The following is a 26,558-nucleotide window of genomic DNA, read 5'->3' on the forward strand; positions in this document are numbered from 1 at the left end:
CCCCACCTGTTGTAAAGCACTCCACTGTAGGGCTTTATTTAAATACATTCTGAATCCTTTCAGATCACACACACGGTCATACTGTGCACCTTTTAACAACATGAAAAGTGTTATGAAAAAATATTATAAAACATGACGGGGGCTTCAGCTCCACTTTATGTTTAAAAAAAACAAAACAAAAGAAAAACACATTTTGGAAAAAAATGTCAACAGCCATAAGAAATAAACTTCCACGCCATGTTTCTGGGAATAAAATATTATATTAATGAGGCTGTACATGATATAGGAATAACCTTCTCTGTAAAACCTTCAGAATATAGGTAGGAAGGAAAAAGGAGTGGTGTGTATATACTACTATAAGTATTACTGAATGTGCTATGTAAACAAAGCAGGGAGTGGGACAGTGACTTCATCTCTGCTCAGGTAGATATTACGTTTATTATGTGACAATACACGTGAGAATCATGTTCTTTTATTTCTTCACCTTCTTCAACAACAAGGACAGGGGAGCACCACCACCCCACTGTGGGGATCCAGGACTACCTCACCAACTCACTGCAGTATGTGAGGATACTATTTAAACTGTCAGTAAAAATAGTGGCAAAACGCCTCCTAGCTTTATTTGCCCCGAGCCAAGATGCAGCCAGCAGACGCTTCTCTTCCTCCAATCCTGTTTGTGACGTCGTGGCCCAAAGAGGCATGACGTAGAGACGAGCAGGAACTCAAACCATGTAGGTTCAAATGTAGTTTATTACAATAGACCCAACAAAATATGATGTTACGCCTTTTTATAGAGCTCACAAGAGAGGAGGTATTGGCTCCACTGCTGGATGCCCACCATCATTGTGTCATTTCCCTCTTTTCATCACGTAGGCTTGGTCCTGGTGTCAGCTAGTCTGGGTATAGTACTAACTCACACCAGCTATCATCTAATGAGGATTTAGTATACATAGTATAGCAGACCGCACACAACATTTTTTATGAGATCTCAACCTGCCCAGAGGACAAGTCGACATATCCAATTTGACCTCCAAATGACCTCTAAGAAAAGTTTTTTTGTCTGTGAGGTTTTGTCTCAGCTCTTTGTCAGAGAACATAACAAAGTGGCAGGTGTATCTGAGTCAGAGGAAAAAGCCATGTCCAAGAGCAACTCATAACGAGATCGATTGAGAAGGTTAATACCTAATAATCCATCCATCCATCCTTCCTATATTTTTTTTATGACTTCTTATCAGTTCTTTGAAGGCCGATGGACCGCAGCTTTTAGACTCCGCCTCCAACTGCTGGCGCCTGCTCTCGTCTACATTCCGGGCGCAGTTCCTCTCGAACGAACCGATTACTAACAGAGATACCCACAGAAATCTTTTTGGAGTGTGTGTGTGTGTGTGTGTGTGTGTGTGTGTGTGTGTGTGTGTGTGTGTGTGTGTGTGTGTGTGTGTAAAAATAACAATAATAATAATAAAGGATACGATAAGATATACTTCATTGTCCTAAATTTGTCTTGGGTTAGTAGAGTGCCGTCACACATGCAAGTGTAACCCACCTGGGTTTCTGAGCTTGCTGTTCGAAATAGTGCGTCCGCTATGAGTAAACGTCTCAGCCGGTATTCACTCTCTTTTCGGCAGAAGATATTGCCTGAGAGCACCCAGCTCACCAACTGAGAACTCCCGGGTGAAACGTGTGAAGATTCAGGTGGAACGGAACGCCTCTGTTAGCGGGCTTTAGCTCCGATTGTTTTTTTACCCAGACCGAGTCGATCGGGACCTGAACTTGGTGTTCAGTGGCGAGCCAGTTAAAGTGAAGGTTTGACTGTGGAGGAACTAGCAAGGCGGTGTGGCCAGCCGCAGGATTCCTCTGCAGAACACAGCATCATCGATTCCCCCTTCATTCACAGACAGATAAGATTGACACTCAAAAAAAATCTACCCGGGTAGTTCGAACACAGATATTACAAGAACACACACTCATACACAAGAGACCTTTGCTTCTTTCCGTAAAGGAGCAGTGCACATGGAACTTTACTCCTAATTTTCTTTGAGGAAACCTCCAAAGAGGACACTTTATTTAAAGTTTATCTATTTTATTTCATTTATTTTGGGCCCATTTATTGTGCATATGCGCACACTAGGAAGCCGGCTTAGGTAGGCAGGGTCTGTAACTTTATGTTTATTGTTTTGTGTACAATACATTTGAATTCAAACCATCCAGTTGTGTGTGTGTGTGGTATCTCTGCTGACACAGGCTTTCAGGCTCTGCAGTCGTTCCTGGATCTTACTGATACTGGTCTAATAGTAAAATATCATCAACATACTTACCTCTGAACCGTTACACAAGACAAACATGCATTCTTACATTACAATGGAGACATACACAATAGACTGTACAACATTCTCCTGTTCTTGGTGGTAAGCCACTGTCCCACTGAGATCTGATTGCGTGCCAGCATGTGGAGACGTTTTCATGGTGTGAATAACTATTAACTGAATAATATTTTTTTTTGTCATAACAGGCCATAGAAAATATGGGGAAGCTTAACTTTAACAAAACTATACAAAATAATGTAATGGTAAAAAAGCAGCTCTCTGCAGGGAGTCCAGCCCCTCACCACACGTCCCAGTCAGGTCGCGGTGCGCCGGAAACACTGGCCCCGGAGTGAGGAATCCTCGCTACGGATACCTAAGAGCGATGACCAATGTCCTCTAGTGGTCTTCTATCCATAGGCGACACACTTTAGGTAGTTTTTGAAGAAGTGAAGCTGCAGTTTTAACTCTGTGTCACTCTTTGCAGGGTATCTGAATTGGTTGTAGGTTGGTTCTTCGTCCTTTTTGTGGACCATTCTGGGTTGATGGCCAATGGACACGTGATTACACGTGGCAACCATCAAGGAACCCAGGCCATCCATGAAAAACTCTAGAGCCAGAAACAGACAATTACCCTTTTAGACAAACTGGAACAACGTCGACTTGGACTCCAAACTTTGTCTGGGACTTACCCGAGTGTGCCAACCTCTGCAGCTTAGGGTCAAATCCCACCCGTTGTACAGAATGTGTACGAGCCAGGAAGAAGTTGACCACCCCGCTGGCCAGAGAGCATTGTGGGTAGCCAGGAAGTGAGTGGAACTTCCCATTAGACTTCCTGTGCAGGCAGCCGCCATCCATTTCATCTCCTTCCTCATAGATGAGAGAGAAATAAAACTGGTTCCCTTGTACCGCCCCGCCGACCTGTCAGAACAGAGAGACCAGAGAACCAGGATTTTAACTCACTACTGGTCAATATTGCCCAATGCATGCTGGGATAGGATCCAGTTGACGCATTGTAGTTGTACAAACAGGTGCAAAGGAGGATGAACAGCGCTGTTTGCAAGAGAAGTTTTTATACTTTTTATTCCAGTAAACCCCCCAGTACACCCCCTTGGACCTGAGCCATTTCATTCTCACCACATCCAGTTCAGGGACCGCCTCCATCACCTCCACCAACTTCTCTATCTTCGTCTGCTCCGTAAACACAAAGTCGTCGTCCACCCACAGGAAGTACTTGGTGGTTACCTGGGAGACGGCCAGATTCCTGCCAGCAAACCAGCCCTGAAGAAGGAAACACGGTGCATCATTTCATTTCAAGATAGTTAAATTTAGCAGAGCATTGTCAAAACATTGAGTTCATATTGATGCTTACTTACATTGATACCTGTAGTATTTCAATTCATTATACAATCACCATCCTCAGTGTTAAAACAGATTAACCCGAAAAGAGGACAAAACTCAGTTTGATGGATGACAGACAAATAAATGAAAAGTCTTAGAATGAGAGTCTGTGTGTGTGTGTGTGTGTGTGTGTGTGTGTGTGTGTGTGTGTGTGTGTGTGTGTGTGTGTGTGTGTGTGTGTACCTGGGCTGGAGGCATGAAGTACTGTCTGATATGTTCCCCAGTAATGTGCTCTGGTTCAAAGCTGTCATCGGCAATGATGACTTCTATGTCGCCATAGAAACGTCGGATGCTACTCAACAACACCCTGAGTTGTGGGTAGCGCAGGAATGTCTTTGTGGTGATGGTGACGTGAGCTCTGATATCTGACGGATGGAGAAGTGGCGTCAATTAGAGCAACAAGATGAGGCTAGATTTAGGTTAAAACAGGACGTTTTCCTTTTCAAGGTAACCTGCATTAATTGGGCAGAATGGTCGTCTCCACTTTCAAACAGTTGTCCCTTCTCAGCCAAAACATGTATCCATAGCAACTGGCTGTAAGCTTGAGGATACGTTATTCTATTATATATTATTATGTTATAATTCTGTGGCTAAAAGCCACTATATAAATGTATTCATTCATTCACAAGTATTTGAATCACACTATTGTTACACGAAAAGATGCAAGCTAGGATGGAGAATGAATAACACGTTTAACTTCATAAAACTAGTCCGGAGTCGTTTCCCCAAAAGAAAGACAGTTAGATTAATCATCCTGAATCTTTCATACGGTAGTTTGATTTTAAAATTTGGCTAGTCCTAAATATAAGACAGCAGATGTGATGTTTTGAAAAGACCACCATGATGAGTGCACTCCTACCTGTTCCCATGTCGTACAGGACTGGCAGGTGAGGCTGTTTGATGGTAATGGGAAACACCGCCTCGTGGTCCTCAAACTGGAAGGACGCTGAGTACAGGAAAGGACAGCTAAGCTGCGTCTTACTAGTAGCACATTCGTTCATTATGACATTTAGGAAACAAAGTGGGCTCGAGCAGCCAGAGTATCTGAGAAAAATATGCAAACATTTTCCACACTAACCCACTATTTCAAATTTTACGTTAAAGAAACATTTGGCACTTTTTGATTACTTTTCCTGTATCGTGACTTAGGCATGCCATTTTGTACATTTCATCTCTGTAGATTGTGGTTTCCAGTTTCTCAGAAGCATACCGAGGTCTCCAGTGTGTATGTGGTAGACAGTGCTGGTGTAGGACACTTTGGCCAACAGAAAGTTGAGGAGCACCAGGCTGCTAGACTCCAGAATCAGTCCGGTTTCACCGTCACCTGATACAAGAACGTCGCAATAGTCAAACAGCAGCTGTTTAATCACCACCTTCTAACCACATTAGAGAGTTTGTTTAAAGTGATTGGTATTACATTTAGGTTAAGTCATGAAGAATCTCAGGTGTTAACAGGTGACTTTGGCAGTTAAAGACAGGCCTAACTGTAGGACTATCATAGCTTTTTGCTACACCTTAATGCAAGTTATATCAATATGGCGTCACTAAAAACACATTTCATTTCTAAGGCAACTTGTCCAAACGCTCTTTCATATGCCTTAAAAAGGTTTGTTGGTTCTCTCTCACCATAATCCATCCAGCACTAGTTGATTAGTTGGGTTTGCCATTATTTTCTCCTAATGGAGATCTTGATGAAACAGTTAGTATTCGTTTCTTTTGTTTGACTGATTCAACCATAAACAAAAGGCAGCATGTCATCAACTATTGTCTCTTAGTCTTTGACTTTTTGTTGTCACAAATTCAACTTAACTAGGTTATAGTCCCAGTTCTTGAATGAATATGACTATTAAGTGTGTGAGGTCATGGGAGGCTGTGTCCTGGAGGAGAGCTATATTCCCCTGAGATGGCTCCAACCGCTGACTGCTATTGCTCAGTTCAGAACTCCACACCTCAACCCACCAACACACCCGAGGCTGATCGGTGACTAATTGACTGAAGGGCTTTTGAGGGTTAGAGACGCAGGGAGTGCGAGAGTGTGGTGGTGGAGATGGGCTCCATGTTGTCTCCTCTGCAGAGGACCAGCCAGTACAAGAGGGTTTCCTGTGTGGAAGTTACCGGGTGGAATACCTACCTGGAGACTGGGATACTTAAGTGTGGATTGAAGCGTTTACGGGGGTAGACTTCAACAGTGGTGAGAGCCGAAGTTTGGAGGGAGGCTGAATTCCCCTCCCCACTGACGGAACATTGTTTGACTGGGTTGAACCCGAAGGCTGTTTATGTTCCTGAGTTGGGATTCCACCGTTAAAGGGCTGGACAGACATTAATTTAACCTTTGGACCATTAGAGAGCAGCTGAAACCTTATTTACAGTTTAAGTTTGAAACACCATTTCTGTTAATCCCCAAGAACATTATTAAATCCTTGATGATATTCAAACTTTGTGTCCGTGCACTACTTGAACTGTCCCGCTGAGAGCCGTGTAGCCTCTCATGACATCACAAGTGGAAACTCACCTTTGACCTTTACTCCATCAGCTGTAGTCTCTGTGGTGAGGACCCCTTTGGACACATTCAAGGACACCTAGAAGAGAGATTTCTGAATAAACCATGGACTACTGAAAGTACTTGGATCAGTAAGATCACAGGATCACTAAGCACAATGAATTCATTGGTAATTTGTATAGTTTTTGGTCGTGTCTAGATGGTGACCCTCAATTCTAACCTCTCCCGAGATGCTTGAAGATGAGCGTTGATTTGGAATAGTTAATGTTGTTGCGTCATCGGCTTGTGAATGTGTATGAAACAATGTGTATGAATGAGTTAGATGTGCAGGCGGCTCCTTTGCCATCAGTGCATGAATGTGTGTGTGTGAATGGGTAAAAGTGACTGAATATAGTGTGAAGTGCAACCAGTAGCTAGTTAGCTAGAAAAGCGCTATATGAATGCAGGCCCATTTTACCATTTACCATGTGCATCATTTCCAGTGTTACGTCCCAACTAGTTTTCAAACTAACTGGTTTCCCTATACCTGCGGGCGTTGTGTTCACCCAACAGCAGCCGTTGTGGTCGGCCTCGGTCTCTGGAGTCGTCAAACATTCACAAACATATTACTATCTCATATCTACTGTGAAAATTATATTGCTACAGGGTACATTTCTCTTGTTTAAATGCTGTTGACACTGAACACACTAGCGTTGCTATTTGCGTGGAGTGTGTGAAAATGTGACTTTTGTGTGTTGGTATGGTACCTTGCAAATAGAGGGATGTCAAAAATGCATGACTCAGTCCCGAGGTTAGGAGAGTTCATTGGGGAAATAAGTCTCGCCAGAGTTTTCACAAGTTTCTGCAAATCAGGGGTTACCCCCATCTAGACACAACCAATGATTTTGCTTGCCAAAAAAAAAAAAAAAAAAAAACTTGGAGTAAAAGCAAAAAGACACCAGGCTTTTAGTATGCATTTGTTTGTGTTTATAATGACTTCAATATAACCAAACTGAAAGAAGGCCATCCCCAAACCACAAAATCAGATCAGAGAAGCTGAGAGAGCAAGAAGAGGCCCTGCAGTCGGTACAGGAAAGAGCACGAGGGTCCCTGCAAAGTGCTCAATGTGAGCAGGACCGGGCGGGCAACTGAACCTTGGTTCTAGTTCTAGGTCTATTTGTTGAACTGTGAGCTTACCGCTAGGGTTGGGAATCGAGATCCGGTTCCAAATAGGAACCGGTTCCTAACCTCCGGTTCCGGAACCGTTAAGAAGCTGTTGGAATTGCGATCCTTTTTTTTCGGTTCTTAAACGTCCACACTAGTTTGTTTGTTTTACTCCGCTCGCACTAGTTTGTTTGTATTACTCCGCCCGGCGTGCGGAGACTCCGCGATAGAACGATCAGTAACGAGTAGTCTAACGCGCTACTATTGCCAAACCAGTAGTCAGATTAAAGTTACTTATCCAAATACACGGCGCGTTACTATTTTTGTCAGTAAAAAAAAAGATCTGCTTTCTTCTTGCGTCTCGGACGGTCGCGTGTAGTCGGCTATACCGGCAGAAACGTAAACAATGGAGGGGGAGAGATACGCATTTTCCAGCTGGAAATACAAGCATTATTTCGACTTCATCTCAGCAAAAGATGGCAACATAAAGGTTCGTTGTACACTCTGTGTTAAAAACAAAGTGTTGTCTACTTTCAAGAATACAACGTCAAACTTAAAAAAACATTTAGAGTCACAGCATGGCACAACCACATTAAAAGAGCAGGTCCCGCCCGGTGATGGTGAAAAGGCGCAGCGTGTGAATAAACAAGACGAGTTCTCGATTTCACGGAACTCCTGCTAACTCCGTCTGTGCTGAAATGCGAGCGGAGTCTCTCTTGAGTGTTTAGTGGAGAAATGTCTCGCTGCTTGCTGGCCCCGCCCCCTCCCTTCGTCATCACGCCGCTCATACTTGAGGACTGTGCTCATTTGTTTCATAAAACCAATCCTTGCTGCTCTAATGCCGGTTCAATATTCATAAAATGTTCATTCATGATGTTACTGCCATTACAATATGCAAACAATTATTTAAGTTAAGTGAAGTCAAGAAAGACTGTCTTTATTTTTTTATATAAAAACATGTATTTTCTATCAGGAAATAGTTTTCAAGTGCAACTTAAAATGTCAGTGGATACATTGTTGATGTTACTGTTAAAAAAGCACATCAATAAAGTGAGTATTGGCAAAATCGGTAGTCTGATGCAGCTGTTGAATGTAACTAATAAAGTAAGTTGTAATCTAACTTAGTTACTTTTTAAATCAAGTAGTCAGTAACTTAACTAAGTTACTTTTTAAAGGAGTAGTCAGTAGTCAGATTACTTTTTCAAAGTAACTGTGGCAACACTGGACCTGTTGACCTGCACCTCAAAGAATCGGAATCGAGAATCGTTTAGAACAGGAATCGAAACAGAGGATTGGGATCGGAATCGGAATCGGTAAAATCCAAATGATGCCCAACCCTACTTACCGCTAATATCCAGGAACATGCTAGCACTAGCCAGACACCGGCGGCACAAACTTTATTGGCTCTGTACTGTGCCGTTTACTCCCTCCAGCATTTTATTCACAGAGGGGTGTATATCTTTTCATTTAGGGCTGAACAATATGACCAAATCTTCTATCTTGGTATACACTATACCTCTATATACACTGCTCAAAAAATTAAGGGAATACTTACATCACACATCAGATTTTGAACAAATTATTCAAGTTCATCAAAAACCATTACTGATGTACATAACGTCCCACAGGTGCTCGATTGGATTTAGATCAGGGGAACATGAGGGCCACGCAATAGCATCCAGGAACTGCCTATACACTCACTGAGGCCGGGCTAGTCCTGCACCAGGAGGAACCTGGGGCCCGCTGCACCAGGAGGAACTACGGGCAAGGTCTGACAATGGCTCTAAGGATGTCATCCCTGTTCCTAACAGCAATCTGGGTCCCGTTGGCTATGACAAGTAGGTCTGTGCAACCCTCCAAGGATTTGCCTCCCCAGACCATCACTGACCGACCACCAAACCGCTCATGCTGGATGATGTTACAGGCAGCATAACATTCCAAACAGCGTCATCAGACACTTTCAGGACTTGGAGGTCCCGTTGTAGGGCTCTGGCAGTGCTCCTCTGGTTCCTCCTCCACAAAGGAAGTTTTGCAGGCGTTGTTTAAACGGCAAGTTAAATATATAGGACACTGGCAATGATTTGACATACTAGATGTGGGCAGAGCCCAAACTACCTGCAAAATTGAAATGCTGGAACGACCAAGCCAATGCCAATAACATCATCCTATTCATAGTTACATTGCTTTGGTATTTATCATCTTTAAATTTGACAATAGGAAAAAGCTGTATTTGAAAAGTTCTATTTGAAAAGCAAGGGATAAGAGGAGCGACCCGGCCCGGAGGAAACCCAGGCCCCAGTCTGGAGCCAGGCCCAGAGGGATGGCCCGTCGGTGAGCATCTGGTGACCAGGCTTTTCACAGAGCCCAGTCAGGCACAGTCGGAAGAAGCCACGTGCCACCTGCTTCTCAGCAATCCGGTGGGCTCACGGGCTACGGGTGGCAGTGAAGGCCAGGGACCTCGACGGACGAGACCCAGGCAGCAGAGGCTGGCTCTGGGGACGTGGAACATTACCTCTTTATGGGGGAAGGAGCTGGAGCTTGTGCGGAAGGTGGAGCGCTACCAGTTAGATCTGGTGGGTCTTACCTCTACGCACAGTCTTGGTTCTGGAACCGTACTCCTGGATAGGGGTTGGACTCTTATCTTCTCTGGAGTTGACCAAGGTGTGAGGCACCAGGCGGGTGTGGGGATACTCACAAATCCCCGGCTGAGAGCCGTTGTGTTGGATTTTACCCCGGCGGACGAGAGGGTCGCCTCCCTAGGCCTTCGGGTTATGGGGGGGGGGGGAACTCTGACTGTTGTTTGTGCATATGCACCAACAGCAGTTCGGAGTATTCGGCTTTCTTGGAGACCCTGACTGGGGCTCCAGTAGGGGACTCCATAGTTCTGCTGGGAGACTTCAACGCGCACATGGGCAACAATGGAGATAACTGGAGCAGCGTGATTGGGAGGAACAGCCTCCCTGATCTAAATCCGAGAAGTCGTATTTTATTGGACTTCTGCGTTAGTCATGGACTGTCCATAGTGAACACCATGTTCGAACATAACGATGCTCATAAGTGTACATGGTACCAGAGCACCCTAGGCCGAAGGTCGATGATTGATTTTGTGCTTGTTTCGTCTGATATGAGGCCGCATGTTTTTGACACTTGGGTGAAGAGAGGGGCGGAGCTGTCAACTGATCACCATCTGATCTGGTGGTGAGTCGGGTCAGAGGGTGGGGGGATCCTTTGGACAGACTTGGTAAGCCCAAACGAGTAGTGCGGGTGAACTGGGAATGGCTGGAGGAGCCCCCTGTCCGAGAGATCTTCAACTCACATCTACGGCGGGGCTTTTCTGGCATCCCTGTGGAAGTTGGGGGCGTTGATCCTGAGTGGAGGATGTTCAAAGCTTCCATTACCTGCGACGGTGAGCTGTGGTCTAAAGATCTAAGGTGCCTCAAGGGCCATAGCGCTTGAACACGGTGGTGAACACTGGTTGTCAGGGAAGCGGTCCGACTGAAGAAGGAGTTATTCCGGAATAAATGATCTAGGAAGACTCCGAAGAAGGTACCGACAGGCCCAAAGCACCTCTAAATATGAGGCCATGGTTCTCAGCAGGAAACCGGTGGATTGCCTGCTCCAGGTAGGGAATGAGTCCTTACCCCAAGTGAAGGAGTTCAAGTACCTCAGGGTCTTGTTCGCAAGTGAGGGGACAATGGAACGCGACATTGGCCGGACATTCAGAGCTGCAGGGGTGGCATTGCATTCTCTGTACCGCATCGTTGTGATGAAAAGATAGCTGAGCCGGAAGGCAATGCTCTCGGTCTCTCGGTTAATCAGTTGCTGGCATCTCCCTGAGAAAAGCTCATCCGTGAGGGACTCGGAGTAGAGCCGCTGCTCCTTTTACGTTGCAAGGAGACAGCTGAGGTGGTTCGGGCATCTGGTAAGGATGCCTCCTGGCGGCTCCCTAGTAGAGAGTTTAGGTTCTCTGCCCGAGCCGGGTCGGGCCAAAATTTCCCACCACTACCCTCGGGCCGGGTCGGGCCTTTAAACAAGCGTTTGTGTTTGTTCGTTCGTTCGTTTTATGTTTTGTTTTTTTTCTATCATTGCTTTATTGGCCTAATCTGAGGAGAACTCTAGGCATTATTGGTTATATGTTTAGCAGAGTAGGTCTACGTAAGAAATGTGTACAAAGTTACACAAAGTAAAAAAAAAAAAAAAAAAGACGTTACACATAGTGCATCATTCATAACGGTTCCGCTCTGTGCAGCTAAATCAAAGAATAAAGGAGTTACGCGAAAAGTGCAACATTGAACTTGGAGACATAAAGGATAAATTAAAAACAGGACAATTAACGTTGAGCAAGTCATCAGGAAAGTCCGAGGTACGGGATCATTTCAAGTGACTAGTGGGAGAATAAGGCGATAACATACGTGTTGGTTTTGTCCAGTCATATCCTAATCGCGGCACTAACGTAGCCTATAAAATTATTTGTAGCCTATATTTTTGTGACTGAGCTCGGTGCCGCTTCCCACGGATATGCACATACAACAGCCTCATGCATTAAAAATAATTGTCGGGTTGAAATTGGGCTCAGGCTCTTAATTACAGTTAATGTGTCGGGCCGGTCCGGGTTGGGAGGAGGCCACAGGGAAGACCCAGGACTATGTGGAGAGATTATACCTCCACACTGGCCTGGGAACGCCTCGGGATCCCCCAGTCAGAGGTGGCTGATGTGGGCCGGGAAAGGTAAGTTTGGGGTCCCCTGCTGAAGCTGTTGTGACCCTACACCGGATAAGCGGTTGAAGATGCTATGCTATGCATGCTATACATATTATTGGAAAAAGATATCAACTTACTAAATACAAAATAAAGGCTTTTGGAATCATATTAATCTTTTGCAGCAGTTTCAGGGCCTGAACACGTGTTAGTGAGGGTGCAACAAGATGGCTGCTGGACAGTACAATGATAAATTGTTAAAATCAGATCCAACAATTCGAAAACATTCAGGTGTAAAGTTTACGTGCAGTAAAGATTAATGAGTAAAGATTCGTAGCAGTGATGGTGACCAGATGAGCCAGGTGATCTTGACATTGTAAAATATCTTTGCCGAGTCAAATTAATCTCCACAACCAAAGTGGCAGGAGCAAAATGTTCATAACCCACGAGCCAACGTTAGTCATGTTCTATACGTAGCACGTCCCATGTACTGTATCTTGAACGCAGCCATCTTGTATGAACCCGCCAACACTACCATTCTAGCAGTCTGTTGCATCAATGGGATCACACCAACCTTGTAGCTGCTTCTTTGTCCTGCATGCAGTGCTAAACCTGAAATAAAAGTGACCTCATACTTTTACAGAAGGAAACATTCACCTCTGGCTTTGATGACTTTTACAAACAGGGGACTTCCTCCAGGTAAACTGTAAAAGTCTCCAGTTTCCTGTCTGCCTCTTTACCATTGTCACTCTACCCTGATATGAAATAAGGCACAAATAAATTTTAATTCTCAAAGCAAAAAAGGTTGGAATGCAGCCTTCACTGCACTGTCGAGCACAGTTAAGGCCATTAACCCATTCTAACCCAGACACATTACCTTTGATAAATCATTTTATTGAATTGATTAGTTTTATGTGTACATTTATTAAAGAATTCTTTGAATTCAACAACAGAATTTCACACAAAATAATTGAGTCAGATAAATTAGCTGAGCAGCTCATTACCATTTTTCTTATTGTGATAAAAGACGTTGGCTTATCTGTGACATTTCTTGTTTGTATATAGTCAAGAAATTTGGTCAAAACAGTTTAAATGTAACACAGGACGTGTTAGTAAGCATTCAAATTGTAAAATCGGTTGAAACTTAACTTTGTAACAAAAACAAGCATTAGCTCATTCTGCCAAATGTGCCTGTACATATAACTTGCAAAACGTATTGTCTTCAGAGAGTTTCGTGTCATCTTCTCTTACAGTCTGAAGGTTTGCATTAAAAACACCAACGGTACTAATGAACCAGGACATTAATCCATTGCCATTGTTCTGCCAAATTTGTTCATTTGTGCACAAAGACAACATTTATACTTTGCCACATGGATGATTGCAGCAAGCTGTAAAACTTTGATGTATTGTAAAAACTAGACAGAGATAAAGCAGCATACCTGGTATGAGAGTGGAGGTCAAAGGTAGCACTGTAAAACCCTGGATAGGATACTGAAGAGGAGAGTTGGACGGAGCAAACAGCAGTCTGGATAAAACGGACGTAGTCCTGTTGGAAAGAAAAAGGTTTATACACAACAAGTGCAAACAACTTTTTTTTGTCATTTGACGCTTCAGTTTTTTTTTTATTGTGTTTTTATTGTGTTTTAAATAACGTTTTTATAACAATGGGTACTAAATGCCATGATAGGATATTCATGGGGGTAAACATGAGGATAATAATGCCTAAGTGGTAATTGGACAGAGCATCTCAGTGATCCATCCACCCATCTATACCTGGCTTTGTGTTGTTGGAACTGCTTTGCTCGCCGTGTCATCAGCTCCTCATAGTGGTCCTTAGGGAGGTGATCTTTGAGAAGCGTGGAGCCGCGAGGACAAGTGCATGGACCCGGTGGGGGAGGTTGACTCGAGGGTGGAATCCTGGAAGGGTCGTATGGAAGCCGTGACACAATTCTGTTCTCCGTTTTGTCATATTATCAAGAACACTAAAACATTGCTGGAGGGCTTGCACAAAACAACAACTAAAGACCTAACCAATCTAATATAACATCCTATTACAAGTCGAAGATGCTGTAGCCCAATCGTGGTCCGTTTGGGCTTTTCCAGTGAGCCATAGGGTTTGAAGTGTTTTTTGGTTAATACTATAATTTTGCATACGCATGAACTTTCTGCAAGTGTGTTTTTTTGGGGATGGAGGGCAATCATGCACACTTACTTATCTCGTGGCCACAAATTAATTAAAACGAGGGAACTAATTGTATCTTGTGCGAACAATGTAGTAAAACGTGGCCTCAATAAATAGATTTTTTTCTCAGGATGTCCTCTCCGGGGCTCCGTAGGATACTGATGGGAATGTATGCCAATATATTCCAATAAACACAATCATTCAATTAATTCAGAAATGTTGGGTCATCTCCAGATACTCCACGACTACAGAGAGTGAAGGTTCATTTCCATCCATTACAAACCTTTTTGACCTCTTTTGTACCTGTAGTTTTACAGTCCATGACACAACAACATCGTTTATGAATCCCCTCAACCCAAAAAGTCCCAGAATCCATGTTCAGCATTTTACACCAACCCCTTGAAAAGACCATTAGTGACATGGACGGTGGGAGCCATTTTGGATTTGGGGCCAATAACAAACTGAAGGATATGGCTCAATGCGTTGAACCAGAGATGACAAATTCACTGTAAACCAACTACATCTCGAAGGAAATGCAAACATAATACAATCCTTATTTTTTTCCTATATATATATATATATATATTTATATATAGGGTCATTCCATGCCAACTCAGCCACCCATGTACATGACACCTCTATATAGGGTCATTCCATGCCAACTCAGCCACCCATGTACATGACACCTCTGAGATTTTGCTGAGTTTCAGGTCAATATCTCAAACGGTTTGCCCGTGGCCAAGTGCCACACCTGTTTGACACATTGGAATTTTGCATTTCATTTGTTGGCATTTTTGGAGGCCAATAACTTCTGTTCTAATATTGATAGAAGACTGAAAATGTGTCTGTTAGTTCATTGTAGTTTGTACTACACAATTCTGCAGAATCAACATTCCTTACTGTTTGGGTGAGAGGTGGGTCACCTGTCCGAAAAAAATTTGATGGCATGTGTGATTTTTCTCTTTTTGGGTGCCACTAGCACCACGATTAATTATCATATTTATTCTAAACAGGATCATTTGTTATATTTGGGAACTTTGCTCTTGCCAAAATTAATTTGAAGGGTATGGTACCACTAGTGGGGGTTTTATGGGGTCCAAAAACCCTTTCGGGTAGAGGTGACTCTTTTGGAACCCCATATTTGGACCCCCAAATGACCATGTGGGCACTTGATGATCCTAATGGGATTTATACCAGATAAAGATACATATTTGTTATTTTTAATGAAATAAAACCTTTGACTATGAAGCTCCATAATATGAATTTTATTCTTCATAATGCACCATTTAGGACATTTTTTCCAGAAGTCTGGAATGTAGATCAGGGATAATTTAGTGATGATAAAGCATAAAAATTGTGGAAATAACTGAGTATTATGCTCAGCGATGGCAAACAATTAAATATTTAGACTGCACACTCACAAATTAACCCCTTATCTCCAAGTCAGTGGCCAAGTCTGCAGGCCACTGATGCAAACCATATTCTGACACCAATGGAGATGTTTCAGTGGGCAAAAGAAAACATTTAGAACATTACATTCTTCTTTGTTAGTGCAGAAGATATTAAAAAACACGAGGAAATGTACAAAGAGGAGAGACGTTACACCTCGGCCAAAACGATCAGTAGAACACGATCACATCATTGCTTTATACCATAATTTCCAAAAATAAGATACGGATGAAAAGAATATCACAGGATACAATACTCACAGATGTCGATGCAGGACAACAATCAGATTCGGAACACTTGGATACAGAACACCCGGAGGCAGAACACTCGCAGAACACTCGCAGTCAGATCAACCACAAAACTATATTTTACATTGCCTATATCTATGATGATGACTGGTTCATTGGAAACATTGTTGAACGTTCAGATTTCAGTCTTCTATCAGTATTAGAACAGAAGTTATGGGCCTCCAAAAATGCCAACAAATGAAATGCGAAATTGCAATGTGTCAAAAAGGGGTGTGGCACTTGAAATTCAAATGGACGCCACAGGCAAACCTTTTGAGATATTGACCTGAAACTTCACTGAAACTGCATATTTTCACTGCTTTTCAGCAAAATCTGAGAGGTACCATGTACATGATATATATATATATATATATATATATATACACACACACACACACACATCAGTTTCTCTCTTCGGACTGTTTGTGTGCCTGTACTTGTTTTCACACAGTCTCTAAATCACCTTTTCTCACAATAGAACAATAACAAAATAAAAGGTCATGTAGAATAGTGTAAAGTGTCATTTTAAGGTACATCAGTAAGAAGTGCAAATGCAGGAACAGAGTGAGCTTTACCACAGTTTGTGTGTCTTGGGGGCGTCTTGGTCTCGCTCTCCAAGACAGTTGTGGAATATCATGAAGTAGACCGTCAGCAGAACGATCACACACACAGCAGCGGCCGTCTGAAGTGCTCTGTTAGACACACCCATCTGCAGGGACAGAAACACACTTAATGTTTAGCCTCTTAATCCCTCAGCAGAAGATTTTGTGTTCACTGCCACAAGACTGAACAGGATCTGCACCCTTCATAACTTGTTAACAACAGAACAAACAGCACGCTGCAGTTAAACAGGTTCCCTAGAAGATGACTTACTAACCACCTGCTGCTACTCTCGCAATCGTTTGTTTGCTATGTTATAATATCTGTAAGTATATTGAACCAAATTATATCCTGGAAGTCTGACGTCTGTTCTCTTAGATTGTTAAACAACTCAAATTGGGTTTATTGATTTTGTACATAGAGCATGAATACAATAAAATGTTCACATTCATAAAATGTTCATTATGTATTATATCACAATCAGGTTGCGCAGCAGGCTGTGAAATAGTCACCAAATGCAATCTACTGGTTTCATGTAGTGGGACAAGCATTGTCAGGCTTTTCTTTTCTTTAAGTGTCGTTAGGAACAAAAACAGTGCCAGTGGAAAATCAATTGGGATCGCTTTTCATGGTGGACGCATAAATTAAATAAATCCATTTGACTATGACACCATCAAAGCCACTGACTTGGTAATAATGTTCAATCATGACACCAGTGGTTTGTCGTGCCTCAAGCATGAAAACATCAGCATTAAAGTTGTTATGACACAAAAAAGTGGGCAATTCATGTCCCTGTACACAAATTAGTAGATTTCAATCTCAATTTTTTTTAATTTGACTCCTGTCAACTGTTCCATGTTTGAGTTGTAGAAACACATGTTAGTTATGATTCTCACGTGAAACAGAAACTTCATCCTTCTTTAACTAATTTCAGATATTTATGCATCCCAAATTGAAGCATACATAATGTTGAATTATTATTGAGTAGTCTAAGTCATGACACGGCATGCGTAATGATTGATGTGATGCAGCATTCAACGCAATTACATTTTCATACAAAGTGCAGCTTTTTACTAACAACTAATACAAGTAAACTAGTGGCTAATTAAGAAATAAAATACATACATTTCTCACGCTCAAAATGCTCTTTAATTCAGGAAAGCTCCAGAGCCACAGCTTCAGAGATGATCAATGGTGAAAATATAATTGATTAGGTTGAAAAATATTAGCTGAAACAATATGTAAAATTCAGAGCATTAGACTGTTTTTTTTTCTAATTGGTTTGGAGATTTCATATCTTTTCTGCCTTTACCTCAAATGCGAACAACAAGAGCGAAATTATTGATTTCGTTTGAACAATGACTTTCATGAATCACCACTTTTCTACTGGACCTAGTTCACCAGCAGCAGGATTTGTGTCCTGCTCTAGTTTTATTCTCTCTTTTTGTACCAACTTCAGCCATTTTCCTTTTATTCCATCAAAATCTTAATATATATATATATATATATATATATATATATATATATATATATATATATATATATATGCACATTATAAATGCACTCCACACTTTTATCTTCACATTTCATAGACGGCTTCAAATTGTATTTGTCAAATTTCCAGTGTCTATCCACCAGGAAGAAGCTCCCTCATTTAAATTGAAAGCATTATAAGCCATGGCAATATTATGGAAAAACTCCTTTTCTCACCATTTGCGGTCCAGTTCCTTTCGTTCCGTTTACACAACATAAATAAGTTACTGTTCCCACAAAAAGCGTATGCGGGTAGACAACCTGCTTTTTAGTGAGTTGGGACATGTTATGGCAGTTTCTGTCACTATCATGAAAAAAGCACATGCCCTTACCGACTGCCAATTACAATAAAAAGTCTTCAGCCATTATTGAAATAAAACTGGAAACTGCCAACAACTCAGACATCTTAAATGTAACAGGTTCCAAATGACTTTTCTAAAAAGGTTCACATGCTATAAAAAGGTTTGGAGCCACTGGTTTCATTCTAACAAATGTGTTGTATTGTCTAACTGGTTGTGCAAGAGTGCAGTATTTCACTCTGGAATGTGTAGAAGAATGAAGATACAGGAGAAAATAAGTATATAATAATAATAAGTACTTCAAAATGATACTTAGCAGCTTATAAAGAGTATATATGCAGAGTGAAGGTAATAGAGGAAATCCTACGATAACAAAGTGGATGACTGATATGTGTGTGTGCTGCAGAATGCAACAAGTAATATACAGAAGAGAAAAATGTCAGGTCTTAGAAGCTTAAAGACAAGTCTCAGCAAAACCTACCTTCTGTGCTGCACCCATCAATGGGACATTAGAGGGGAAGGACCAGCTGCATGGTGCATCTCCCGAGACCACGACGCCAGGCAAACAGAACAGCAGAGCAAACACACACACAGCTGGACCCAATCAGCATGTAATCAACACCACGACGCTGGGCACAGGTGTAACCCGAGTGACTGGCCAAACTCACTGCCACCAGTAGGGGTCGCCACATCACTCACAGCTGATGTTTATTCAGGCCACAACAAAGTCTTTTTTTCTGCACCTGTAGTAAAGCACTCCACTGTAGGGCTTTATTTAAATACATTCTTAATCCTTTCAGATCACACACCTTTGGAAGCCGAGAACGGCCGTGGATTTTTTTTATGAATTTTATTTTATCTCGTGAACGACTTATTATTTTTCGTTATCTCATGATGATTTACCTTTATAACCATGCAGATCTTTAAGAAGTAGTTCTTAGAGATAACAGTTTGTTTTCGAGATAACACTGACTTCAAGCTAATGCACTGCCATGAACAGCTTCTACCGGTAAGTTACATGTAAGCTAACATTAACTTTGCAATACGGAAGCCGTTACAGAAGCGCATTAGCTAGTCACAGCAAACAAAGGTGACAAAGCAGACGTTAAACCACATGCAACATGGCTACCCTCAAGCTCAGCCCCCCCTCTTCAGCCCATTCAATGTTTAAAGTCTCTAAAAGGAGGGTTAACACCTTTTTTTTACTTGATATTCAGTGACTTTTCCGAATTTACTGGGGGCATATAGGTGAACAAAAAATCAACATGATGATCTATGTCCTGTACACACTTTGGACACATCACTTTTCCTTTGGGTCAATTTGACCCCAGGTTGTTTTAGCAATATTACACATATAAGAAATGTCAAAATGTTACAAACATATAAACACTTGCAGAGCAGCCTTGTAACCCTGTCTCTACATGCTCGGCTCTCTCTTCATGCCCTCTCTCAAGTGAAAATGACCTCTTTTTTTTTTTTTTTGTCTGTGAGGTTTTGTCTCGGCTCTTTGTCAGAGAACGTGACATAGAAGTGTGTCTGAGTCAGAGGAAGTAAGCCATGTTCAAGACATAAAGTCAACATTTGAGCTACTCATAACACCACCCATTGAGAAGGTGGAGACGCGTGTAGGATGGTTGGAAGGATGTTGATCCCATTTGCAAGCCTACATCAGGTTGCTTATTTTGGCAGGAAAGGTGAAGCCACAGGAATTCTTTGGAATGTTGACACTGGCACCATGTCTCTCGAAACTAGGCTACAGTATATCGCACCTCCCGGATCGAGGGAATAAAACGCCCTGGCTCGTTTGCATTTCTTTCAACCAATCACTATGGTCTTGGGCGGTGCTAAGCTTCGGAAGCCGCTGTGGTTCGGCAGCAAAAAAGTGTTAGGAGGAAACTTGTTTGGATGGAACGTCGAGCCCCATCATTAACATGGCTGATTCCACATAAAAGAAAACTCCACATAAAACCTGCACGTATGCTGACTGTGTGACGAGACCTTAATTAAAACAAAAGAAACACCTGATTTGATCGTTGGTAACCGTCCGTAAACTTTAGCTCTGGAGGAGCTCACTGGACTAAATAAAAACACAGACGATTTGCTAGCTGTTTGTAGCTGTTGCAAAATTACTAAACCAACAGTGTTGGGAGTAACGCGTTACAAAAGTAATGCCTTACTGTAATGCATTACGTTTTGCTGTAACGCGGTAATGTAAGGCATTACAAAAAAAAAATCGGTAATATTTTACTCGGTACAAATCTCAGTAACGCGCGTTACAATGCATTTTAAACCCGAGATCAATTGGTGTGTTGTTTTTATACAAATTTGCCAAAAGTGTGAAAGCCGGCCCGTGTAACTCTACACTATGTTAATTAAGCGCTGTTGTTAGCAGGCTCCATGAGCTGGACACCGACTCACGGAGCGGCTCCCGGTCGGTCAGAGCGCAGCCGACCCCTGCAGTCACACCGAGGATCAACAGCTGAGGGGGGGCGGCGAAAAGGCGGAGGCTCCGATTCTCTCTGTTGGTTTTGAACCGCTTTTATGTCCGCGTCATAACGCTTTAGGTGCGAGTTTAAAACAGTAGGTTTACTTCAAAACGCGAGCGTCAGACGCTGTCAGAGCGTTAATGAACAGTGTTTTAGAGCTCCCCTAAATGTCTCAGGTAGGCTTTCAGGTAATTTCGCAGCATAACACAGCGCCTTCCGGGTCATTAAAAAAGACAAATCTGGAATGAAAAATGGCACAGTTATTTCATCCCCGAATCCCATTCATAAACACAATATCTAATATCAGTTAACGAGTCGCTTTCCGTTTCTCGTTTTCCGTTTTTAAAACGAATAACGGGATACGAGTCATTTTCCGTTTTTCGTTCTTTTATTTTGAAGCGAAAAACATCACATCCTGCTGTGTAATGAGCTGCATTGAACACAAAAAGATCTATTGAGAACACAGAATCCATATTTCCTTTTATTTTCTGAAAAGTAATGCAAAAGTAATGTAGTGTAATGCCTTACAATTCAAAGACAGTAATATTGTAATGTAACTAATTACTTTGAAATGACAGTAACAAGTAATAAATAATGCATTACGCTTTTGAAGTAACTTGCCCAACACTGTAAACCAATACCAAAACCAATGAACAATGAGTTAAGAGATGTACCAAGACAACTCCGACTGATGGTGGCCGTTTCACAACAAGGACCAACATCGGGCATAAGTAAAGGTTGCTAGCTCTGAGATTGCTGCTGTTGTTTCCCGATGCGAAAGGAGTTTGAGAACGGAGGCACAGAAAGCAGAAGGGGAGGAGTCAAGTCTAAATTCCTTCCTGCGGGTGTTGATCCCGAGCATTCACTTGCTGTTATCTAGACTAAACACCACGTTAAGTGGTTTCCTGCGTGATTCTAATATTTAACGTGAGATCTTTGGCTCATGTTTTGCAATAAAAGTCCAATCTGTTAAGAAACAATATCCTTTTCTTTCTTTCTTTTTTTTCCTTCTTTTCTTCCTCCCTGACTCATATGGCACAACTTGCTGTACCACAAACCTTACAGATTAGATCTAAGAGGAAATCAGTTCAGTTATCAGTTCTTAGAAGGCCAATGGACCGCAGCTTTTAGACTCCACCTCCTACAGCTGACGCCTGCTCTCGTCTACATTCCAGGCGCAGTTCCTCTCGAACGAACCGAAATCTGAGCGTGTGTGTGGGTGTGTGTGTTGCTTTGTGTGTTAAAAAGATACAATGAAAGTTAATTCCAGCTCAGGTTGCATTCAAGACCTACACAGAGGCATACAATCAGCAAAGCAGGACTACAAGCAACTGGTATTCCCCAAGGCTGCGTTCTCAGCCCAATCCTCTACCGCCTCTTCACCCATGACTGCACTCCCTCTCACAACTCACTCATCAAATGTGCAGACGACACAACCATTCAGGGAGGAGGTCCATACACTGACCTCATCATGAACACAGAGAAAACAAAAGGAATAATAATTTAAAAAAACACACCACTACCGTCTGTGCATCAACGGAGAGGTGGTGGAGAGGGTCTCTTAATTAAGTTAATGTGTCTGAACGTGTCTGAATTCAATTACTTTTTCAGTCCGTTACGATAATATTTGCAGAAAGAATATGGTTATTTTTTGTGAAGCTGAGCTGGATTTTCCATATGTCTTTAAATGCATCACAGCTCCATGGACCTGCTCTAGTAATATTGCTAGCCTTGCGTTGAAGCTGCCATTTCCTATTTGGTTATAACTTTGACTGACGTGTGTCATCAGCCAATCAAATTTTGATGCATAGTGACAGAACGCCCCAGTGGCCCAGCGATGTGTCTGGCGCTGATGTCATCAATGAAGCTTGAACCTTTGGCAGGTTTTTTAGAGCATTGTGAGTGAACTAAGCTATGGCCGCTGCCTTCACACCACCTATCGATCCTGTTTCCGATCTCCTTTGTGTGCCTTTTTCAAGGCGCTCGTTTGGAGAGAAGACAGAAATGATTTCAAGAGGAAGACCTACACCTAAGCTGGATGGGCGGACCAAGGCCGGCAAAGGTTTTGTGTGGCACTTCACTGAGGGTAACTACGACCGCTATGACTGGCTAACAGCTAGCACCAAGCGGAACAAGCTATTTTGCTGACCCTGTTTGTTTTCTAATACCAGTGTGGGAGCATGGAACAGCACGGGTTTTAACAGCCTAAATAGCTTCACCAAGGCAGCTATCAAACATCAGGCATCCGAGCGCCACCTTATAGGAGGGAAAATTGGAAGACCTTTGGTGAGTCCAGGGTCGATTTGTAGCTGGATGAGCAGCGGAGACCTGAAGCGCCTCAACCTTGTCATATTTTTGGTACAGCAAGAATTGTCTTTCAGAGGACACGACGAGGGGAAAGAGTCCCTGAATCAAGATAATTACTCTCTCTGCTATCAGAATACGATGCTGAGTTGGATGCGGATGCCGCTTAATAACTGGCTCTCAACTAGGCTACACCTTCTGGCTGGAATAGCTCTTGTAAAATATTTGGCATATAGGCCCTACTAATGTTTCATTTTGTTATTGAAGTGAAGGTGGTGCACTAATATTGTCGCTTTACTTCATTGAATCCGTTGAAGTTGCGCAAACAGACTATGGAATAATAACGGAATATCTGGTAGTGATGCTGCAGTAGCCTAAAGATGTTATGATGCACAGTGGTGTGCCTGTGCGCTGTGGTGGTTGAAGATCAACTGTCTCATTGGCGTTAGTGCATATACCTAGTGCATGACGGTGTATTTTTTTGTGGTTGTGTGTGTGGTTTTTTTACTGAAGGCCCTGATTGAAACCCCACGGTATGCTACTGGTGATAAGACTAAATAACAGGGTAATGGTATGGCAGAAAATAACCTTTTTGGTTAATTAATTTCAAAAATCATAAACATTCAGCAGCTACTCATTGGCTTTAACAGTTAAGGCACCGCAATACTGGCATAATGTTAACATGAATAGACATGAATAAATAAACCACCGAAATGTCTGTAATGTAAATTTAACCCAATTTCCCCCGGGGACAGAAATATTTCAGATCATTAAATCCTTCAGAGTTACTGCAGGGAGTCCCCAAAATGATTTGATCCCAAGCTTTATTTCTTCCAAAAATTTAAATATGTCCAAAAATACACATTAACATGAATACAACCTATATGAGCAGATATAAATCTCCTATTTATTCAATGTTATGAGGTGAATGTGATGTAGAAATGCCAAAATAGAATTAAAATATGTTCTATAAATATATGATTCTGTCAACAATTATTATTGTCATGCCTTAGCATTGTAAACATACATAATTACAGTTATTTTAGACATGGCACTATAAGCTGCACTACACATTATTATTGACCAGTTAATAAACAACACAATTTTATACATTATGTAATAGGGGGTCCCTCCACTGTGTCACTATAGGCCTCTTCTCTATATCATTAGTTATTACTTTCCTGAGATGTATGAGGCATTGAAGCGAGCATTCCTCCATATTTCATCAGATTGTTTCTAAACTTGGACATTATATTTGAGTGTGACTGGGGACGATATCTGTGCCATTAAAGATGGTTTCCAACAGAACAAACGGCAGACTGGCTCAACACTTTCCCCTGAAATATGGCCAACAACTTTCTATTATACTAACTTTCATTTCATAACACGCACAGTGCAGGTCGATAGCTGCCAGGGAAATGAATGCAAACAAGAGAGCCCTTTATCTAACACCAGGATTAAAACATCAGCAAGATTCAAATTCATACTAAATGTACACAGAAAAAGAAGGAGAAACATTGGTATGGTGGCCTGTCACGATCATTCAATGAAGAATCCAGTAAGACAAAGAAAAAAATGTTCAGACCTAAACAATGTGCAAATTATAAATCACTTTGGAATAAGGAGAGGAGTACCAGAAACAGCTGTTACTATCACACCAATGTACACTTTATAACAGGTACAATGTGTAATATTACTGAAAATGGTACTATAGGTGGCAAAATTATCATTTTCAAATGATGGAAATATTATAGAAACATCAGTTCTTACCATTTGCTGTTCTCACCGCTCCACTCTTGTTGAGTATGCAAAACACTAAACAACTTCCTCCAGTTACCTGCTATCTACTAACCTCCCCAAGACAATGCTGACAGTCAAAACAACCCTCCCAACAAATGTTGAAAAACGTGTTCATCAGTAACGTTATCTGTTGAAGGCAGACAGAAAAAAATCTGAAGTTTAGATAGAGATAGATAGATATACTTTATTGATCCCGAAGGAAATTCAAGATTCGGCATCCTAGACCAAAGTCAGCTATCTAAATGAGTGGCACTAACTAAGCTTGCTCATTGCTTCATGTTATATTAACGCAAATCATTTCTACCAACTCGATCTTAAAGTCAGCTAGCTAGACAGGGGGTGACACCCTACAAGACCTGTCCCCAGTAGGAACCCGATGAAGGCTCCAAACTACATTTTGACATGAAAACACGTGAAATGGTTTGGCGTTAGTTGATAATATCATCAGTGTTAAAAGAATTTCTTCGTGAACAGACAAATCAACCAAGGAGGAGATCAGAGACAGAGAAATAAAGTCGACGTCGGACTTTAATCTTGTACAAGAGGAGCAGTTACAATGCAACAACGTATGAGGATGCTACAGAGAAAGTGCTCAAATCAGTGTTATGACTTGAGTCTTTTAAGGGTTCAGGAGATAATGCTTCATTGACAGTTAATCTTCGTGTAGAACAAGACATCCTGTGCACAAGGCCCCTGATAACAATTAGTCACTTTAAGATATGGCTACTAAAGTGGGTTACTAAAGTCATAAACAGTTCAACACATGCTTGAAGACATGGGCCCCCCCTAGGTCAACGAGGATGCCAAGGCCGTACAACTTATCAAGGATCCTAAAGTTAACGAGGCCCTCAAGGTTGTAACCTAAACAAAGAAGCTTTAAGACATGAGGTTATACAAAATTCTTATAACAATCAGCACATGTGTTCACTTAAAGTGTTATGTTTATTCATGCAAATATCCAAGAAGGTGCAACACCAACAACTTTGGGCAATGTTGCAAATGCAACACAAACAGTTAAATTCCTATAGATAGCCTCAGTCACGCCCCTTCTGGTGTCCCCCTGGGACCTTAATTCGGGAAAAACAATTATGTGAGACAAGTTCACTTTTTTTATTCAATTTGTATTTTGTAGAAGAAAATGTGTTACCTCAGTTTTATTTTAATCTCATCCTAATATTCCTTTCTCTTGTACTCATCAAATGTCCTGCTGCTCCGATTTGACTGTGGTTAAATTTTGTTATCATTTTGGTCTTTCCCCCTTCCTGGAACGACTCCGAAACATCCTTTTCTAACATGACTGATCGAGGCCTGATGAATGGCCACTGTTGTGACATTGTGTAAAGAAACCAGTCTGGCCCGAGAGCAGCCACACCTTTGACTGAAGTCTCTTCCTCTCGGAAGCAGACGTGTATTGAATCAATGCAAATCCACTCATCACACCTTCCTCCATGTTCTCTGTAAACTGTATAAAACTCTTGACTAGCCCCACACTCGTTAGAAAGGATTTTATGGCAGCGCTGTGACTGCCTTTTTCCACTGTCAATGATTAAACCTCATCTGAATCAGCCACAGAATT

General features: G+C 41.9%; 1 protein-coding gene across 2 annotated transcripts; it reads right to left on the bottom strand.

Moving 5' to 3' along the window:
* Positions 1-627: 627 nt before the first annotated feature.
* Positions 628-25,026, bottom strand: LOC311030827 (beta-1,4 N-acetylgalactosaminyltransferase 2-like). Of its 2 annotated transcripts, none has more exons than XM_084036845.1 (12): positions 24,953-25,026; positions 16,536-16,669; positions 13,816-13,959; positions 13,482-13,588; positions 12,617-12,654; positions 6,214-6,280; positions 4,912-5,025; positions 4,561-4,647; positions 3,885-4,066; positions 3,438-3,581; positions 2,993-3,221; positions 628-2,910 (listed from the first exon to the last, which is right to left on the bottom strand). In XM_084036845.1, the coding sequence occupies exons 1-12, from the start codon at positions 24,953-24,955 to the stop codon at positions 2,711-2,713; spliced, it is 1,449 nt and encodes a 482-aa protein (XP_083892971.1). In that variant the 5' UTR covers positions 24,956-25,026; the 3' UTR covers positions 628-2,710. The 2 variants fall into 2 exon arrangements, with proteins under 2 accessions (XP_083892971.1, XP_083892970.1); XM_084036844.1 differs by lacking the exon at positions 24,953-25,026 and adding an exon at positions 18,874-19,944.
* Between the last annotated feature and the right edge of the window lie 1,532 nt (positions 25,027-26,558).

This window comes from Eutrigla gurnardus, assembly GCF_963514095.1.
Source record: "Eutrigla gurnardus genome assembly, chromosome: 20".
NCBI classification, from domain to species: domain Eukaryota; kingdom Metazoa; phylum Chordata; class Actinopteri; order Perciformes; family Triglidae; genus Eutrigla; species Eutrigla gurnardus.

Coding starts and splice junctions, on each gene's coding strand:
- LOC311030827 (XM_084036844.1), bottom strand. Junction 13,589..13,815: donor TTCCAACAACACAAAGCCAG/GTATAGATGGGT, acceptor TCTTTCCAACAG/GACTACGTCCGTTTTATCCA. Junction 2,911..2,992: donor GCAGAGGTTGGCACACTCGG/GTAAGTCCCAGA, acceptor TTCTGGCTCTAG/AGTTTTTCATGGATGGCCTG.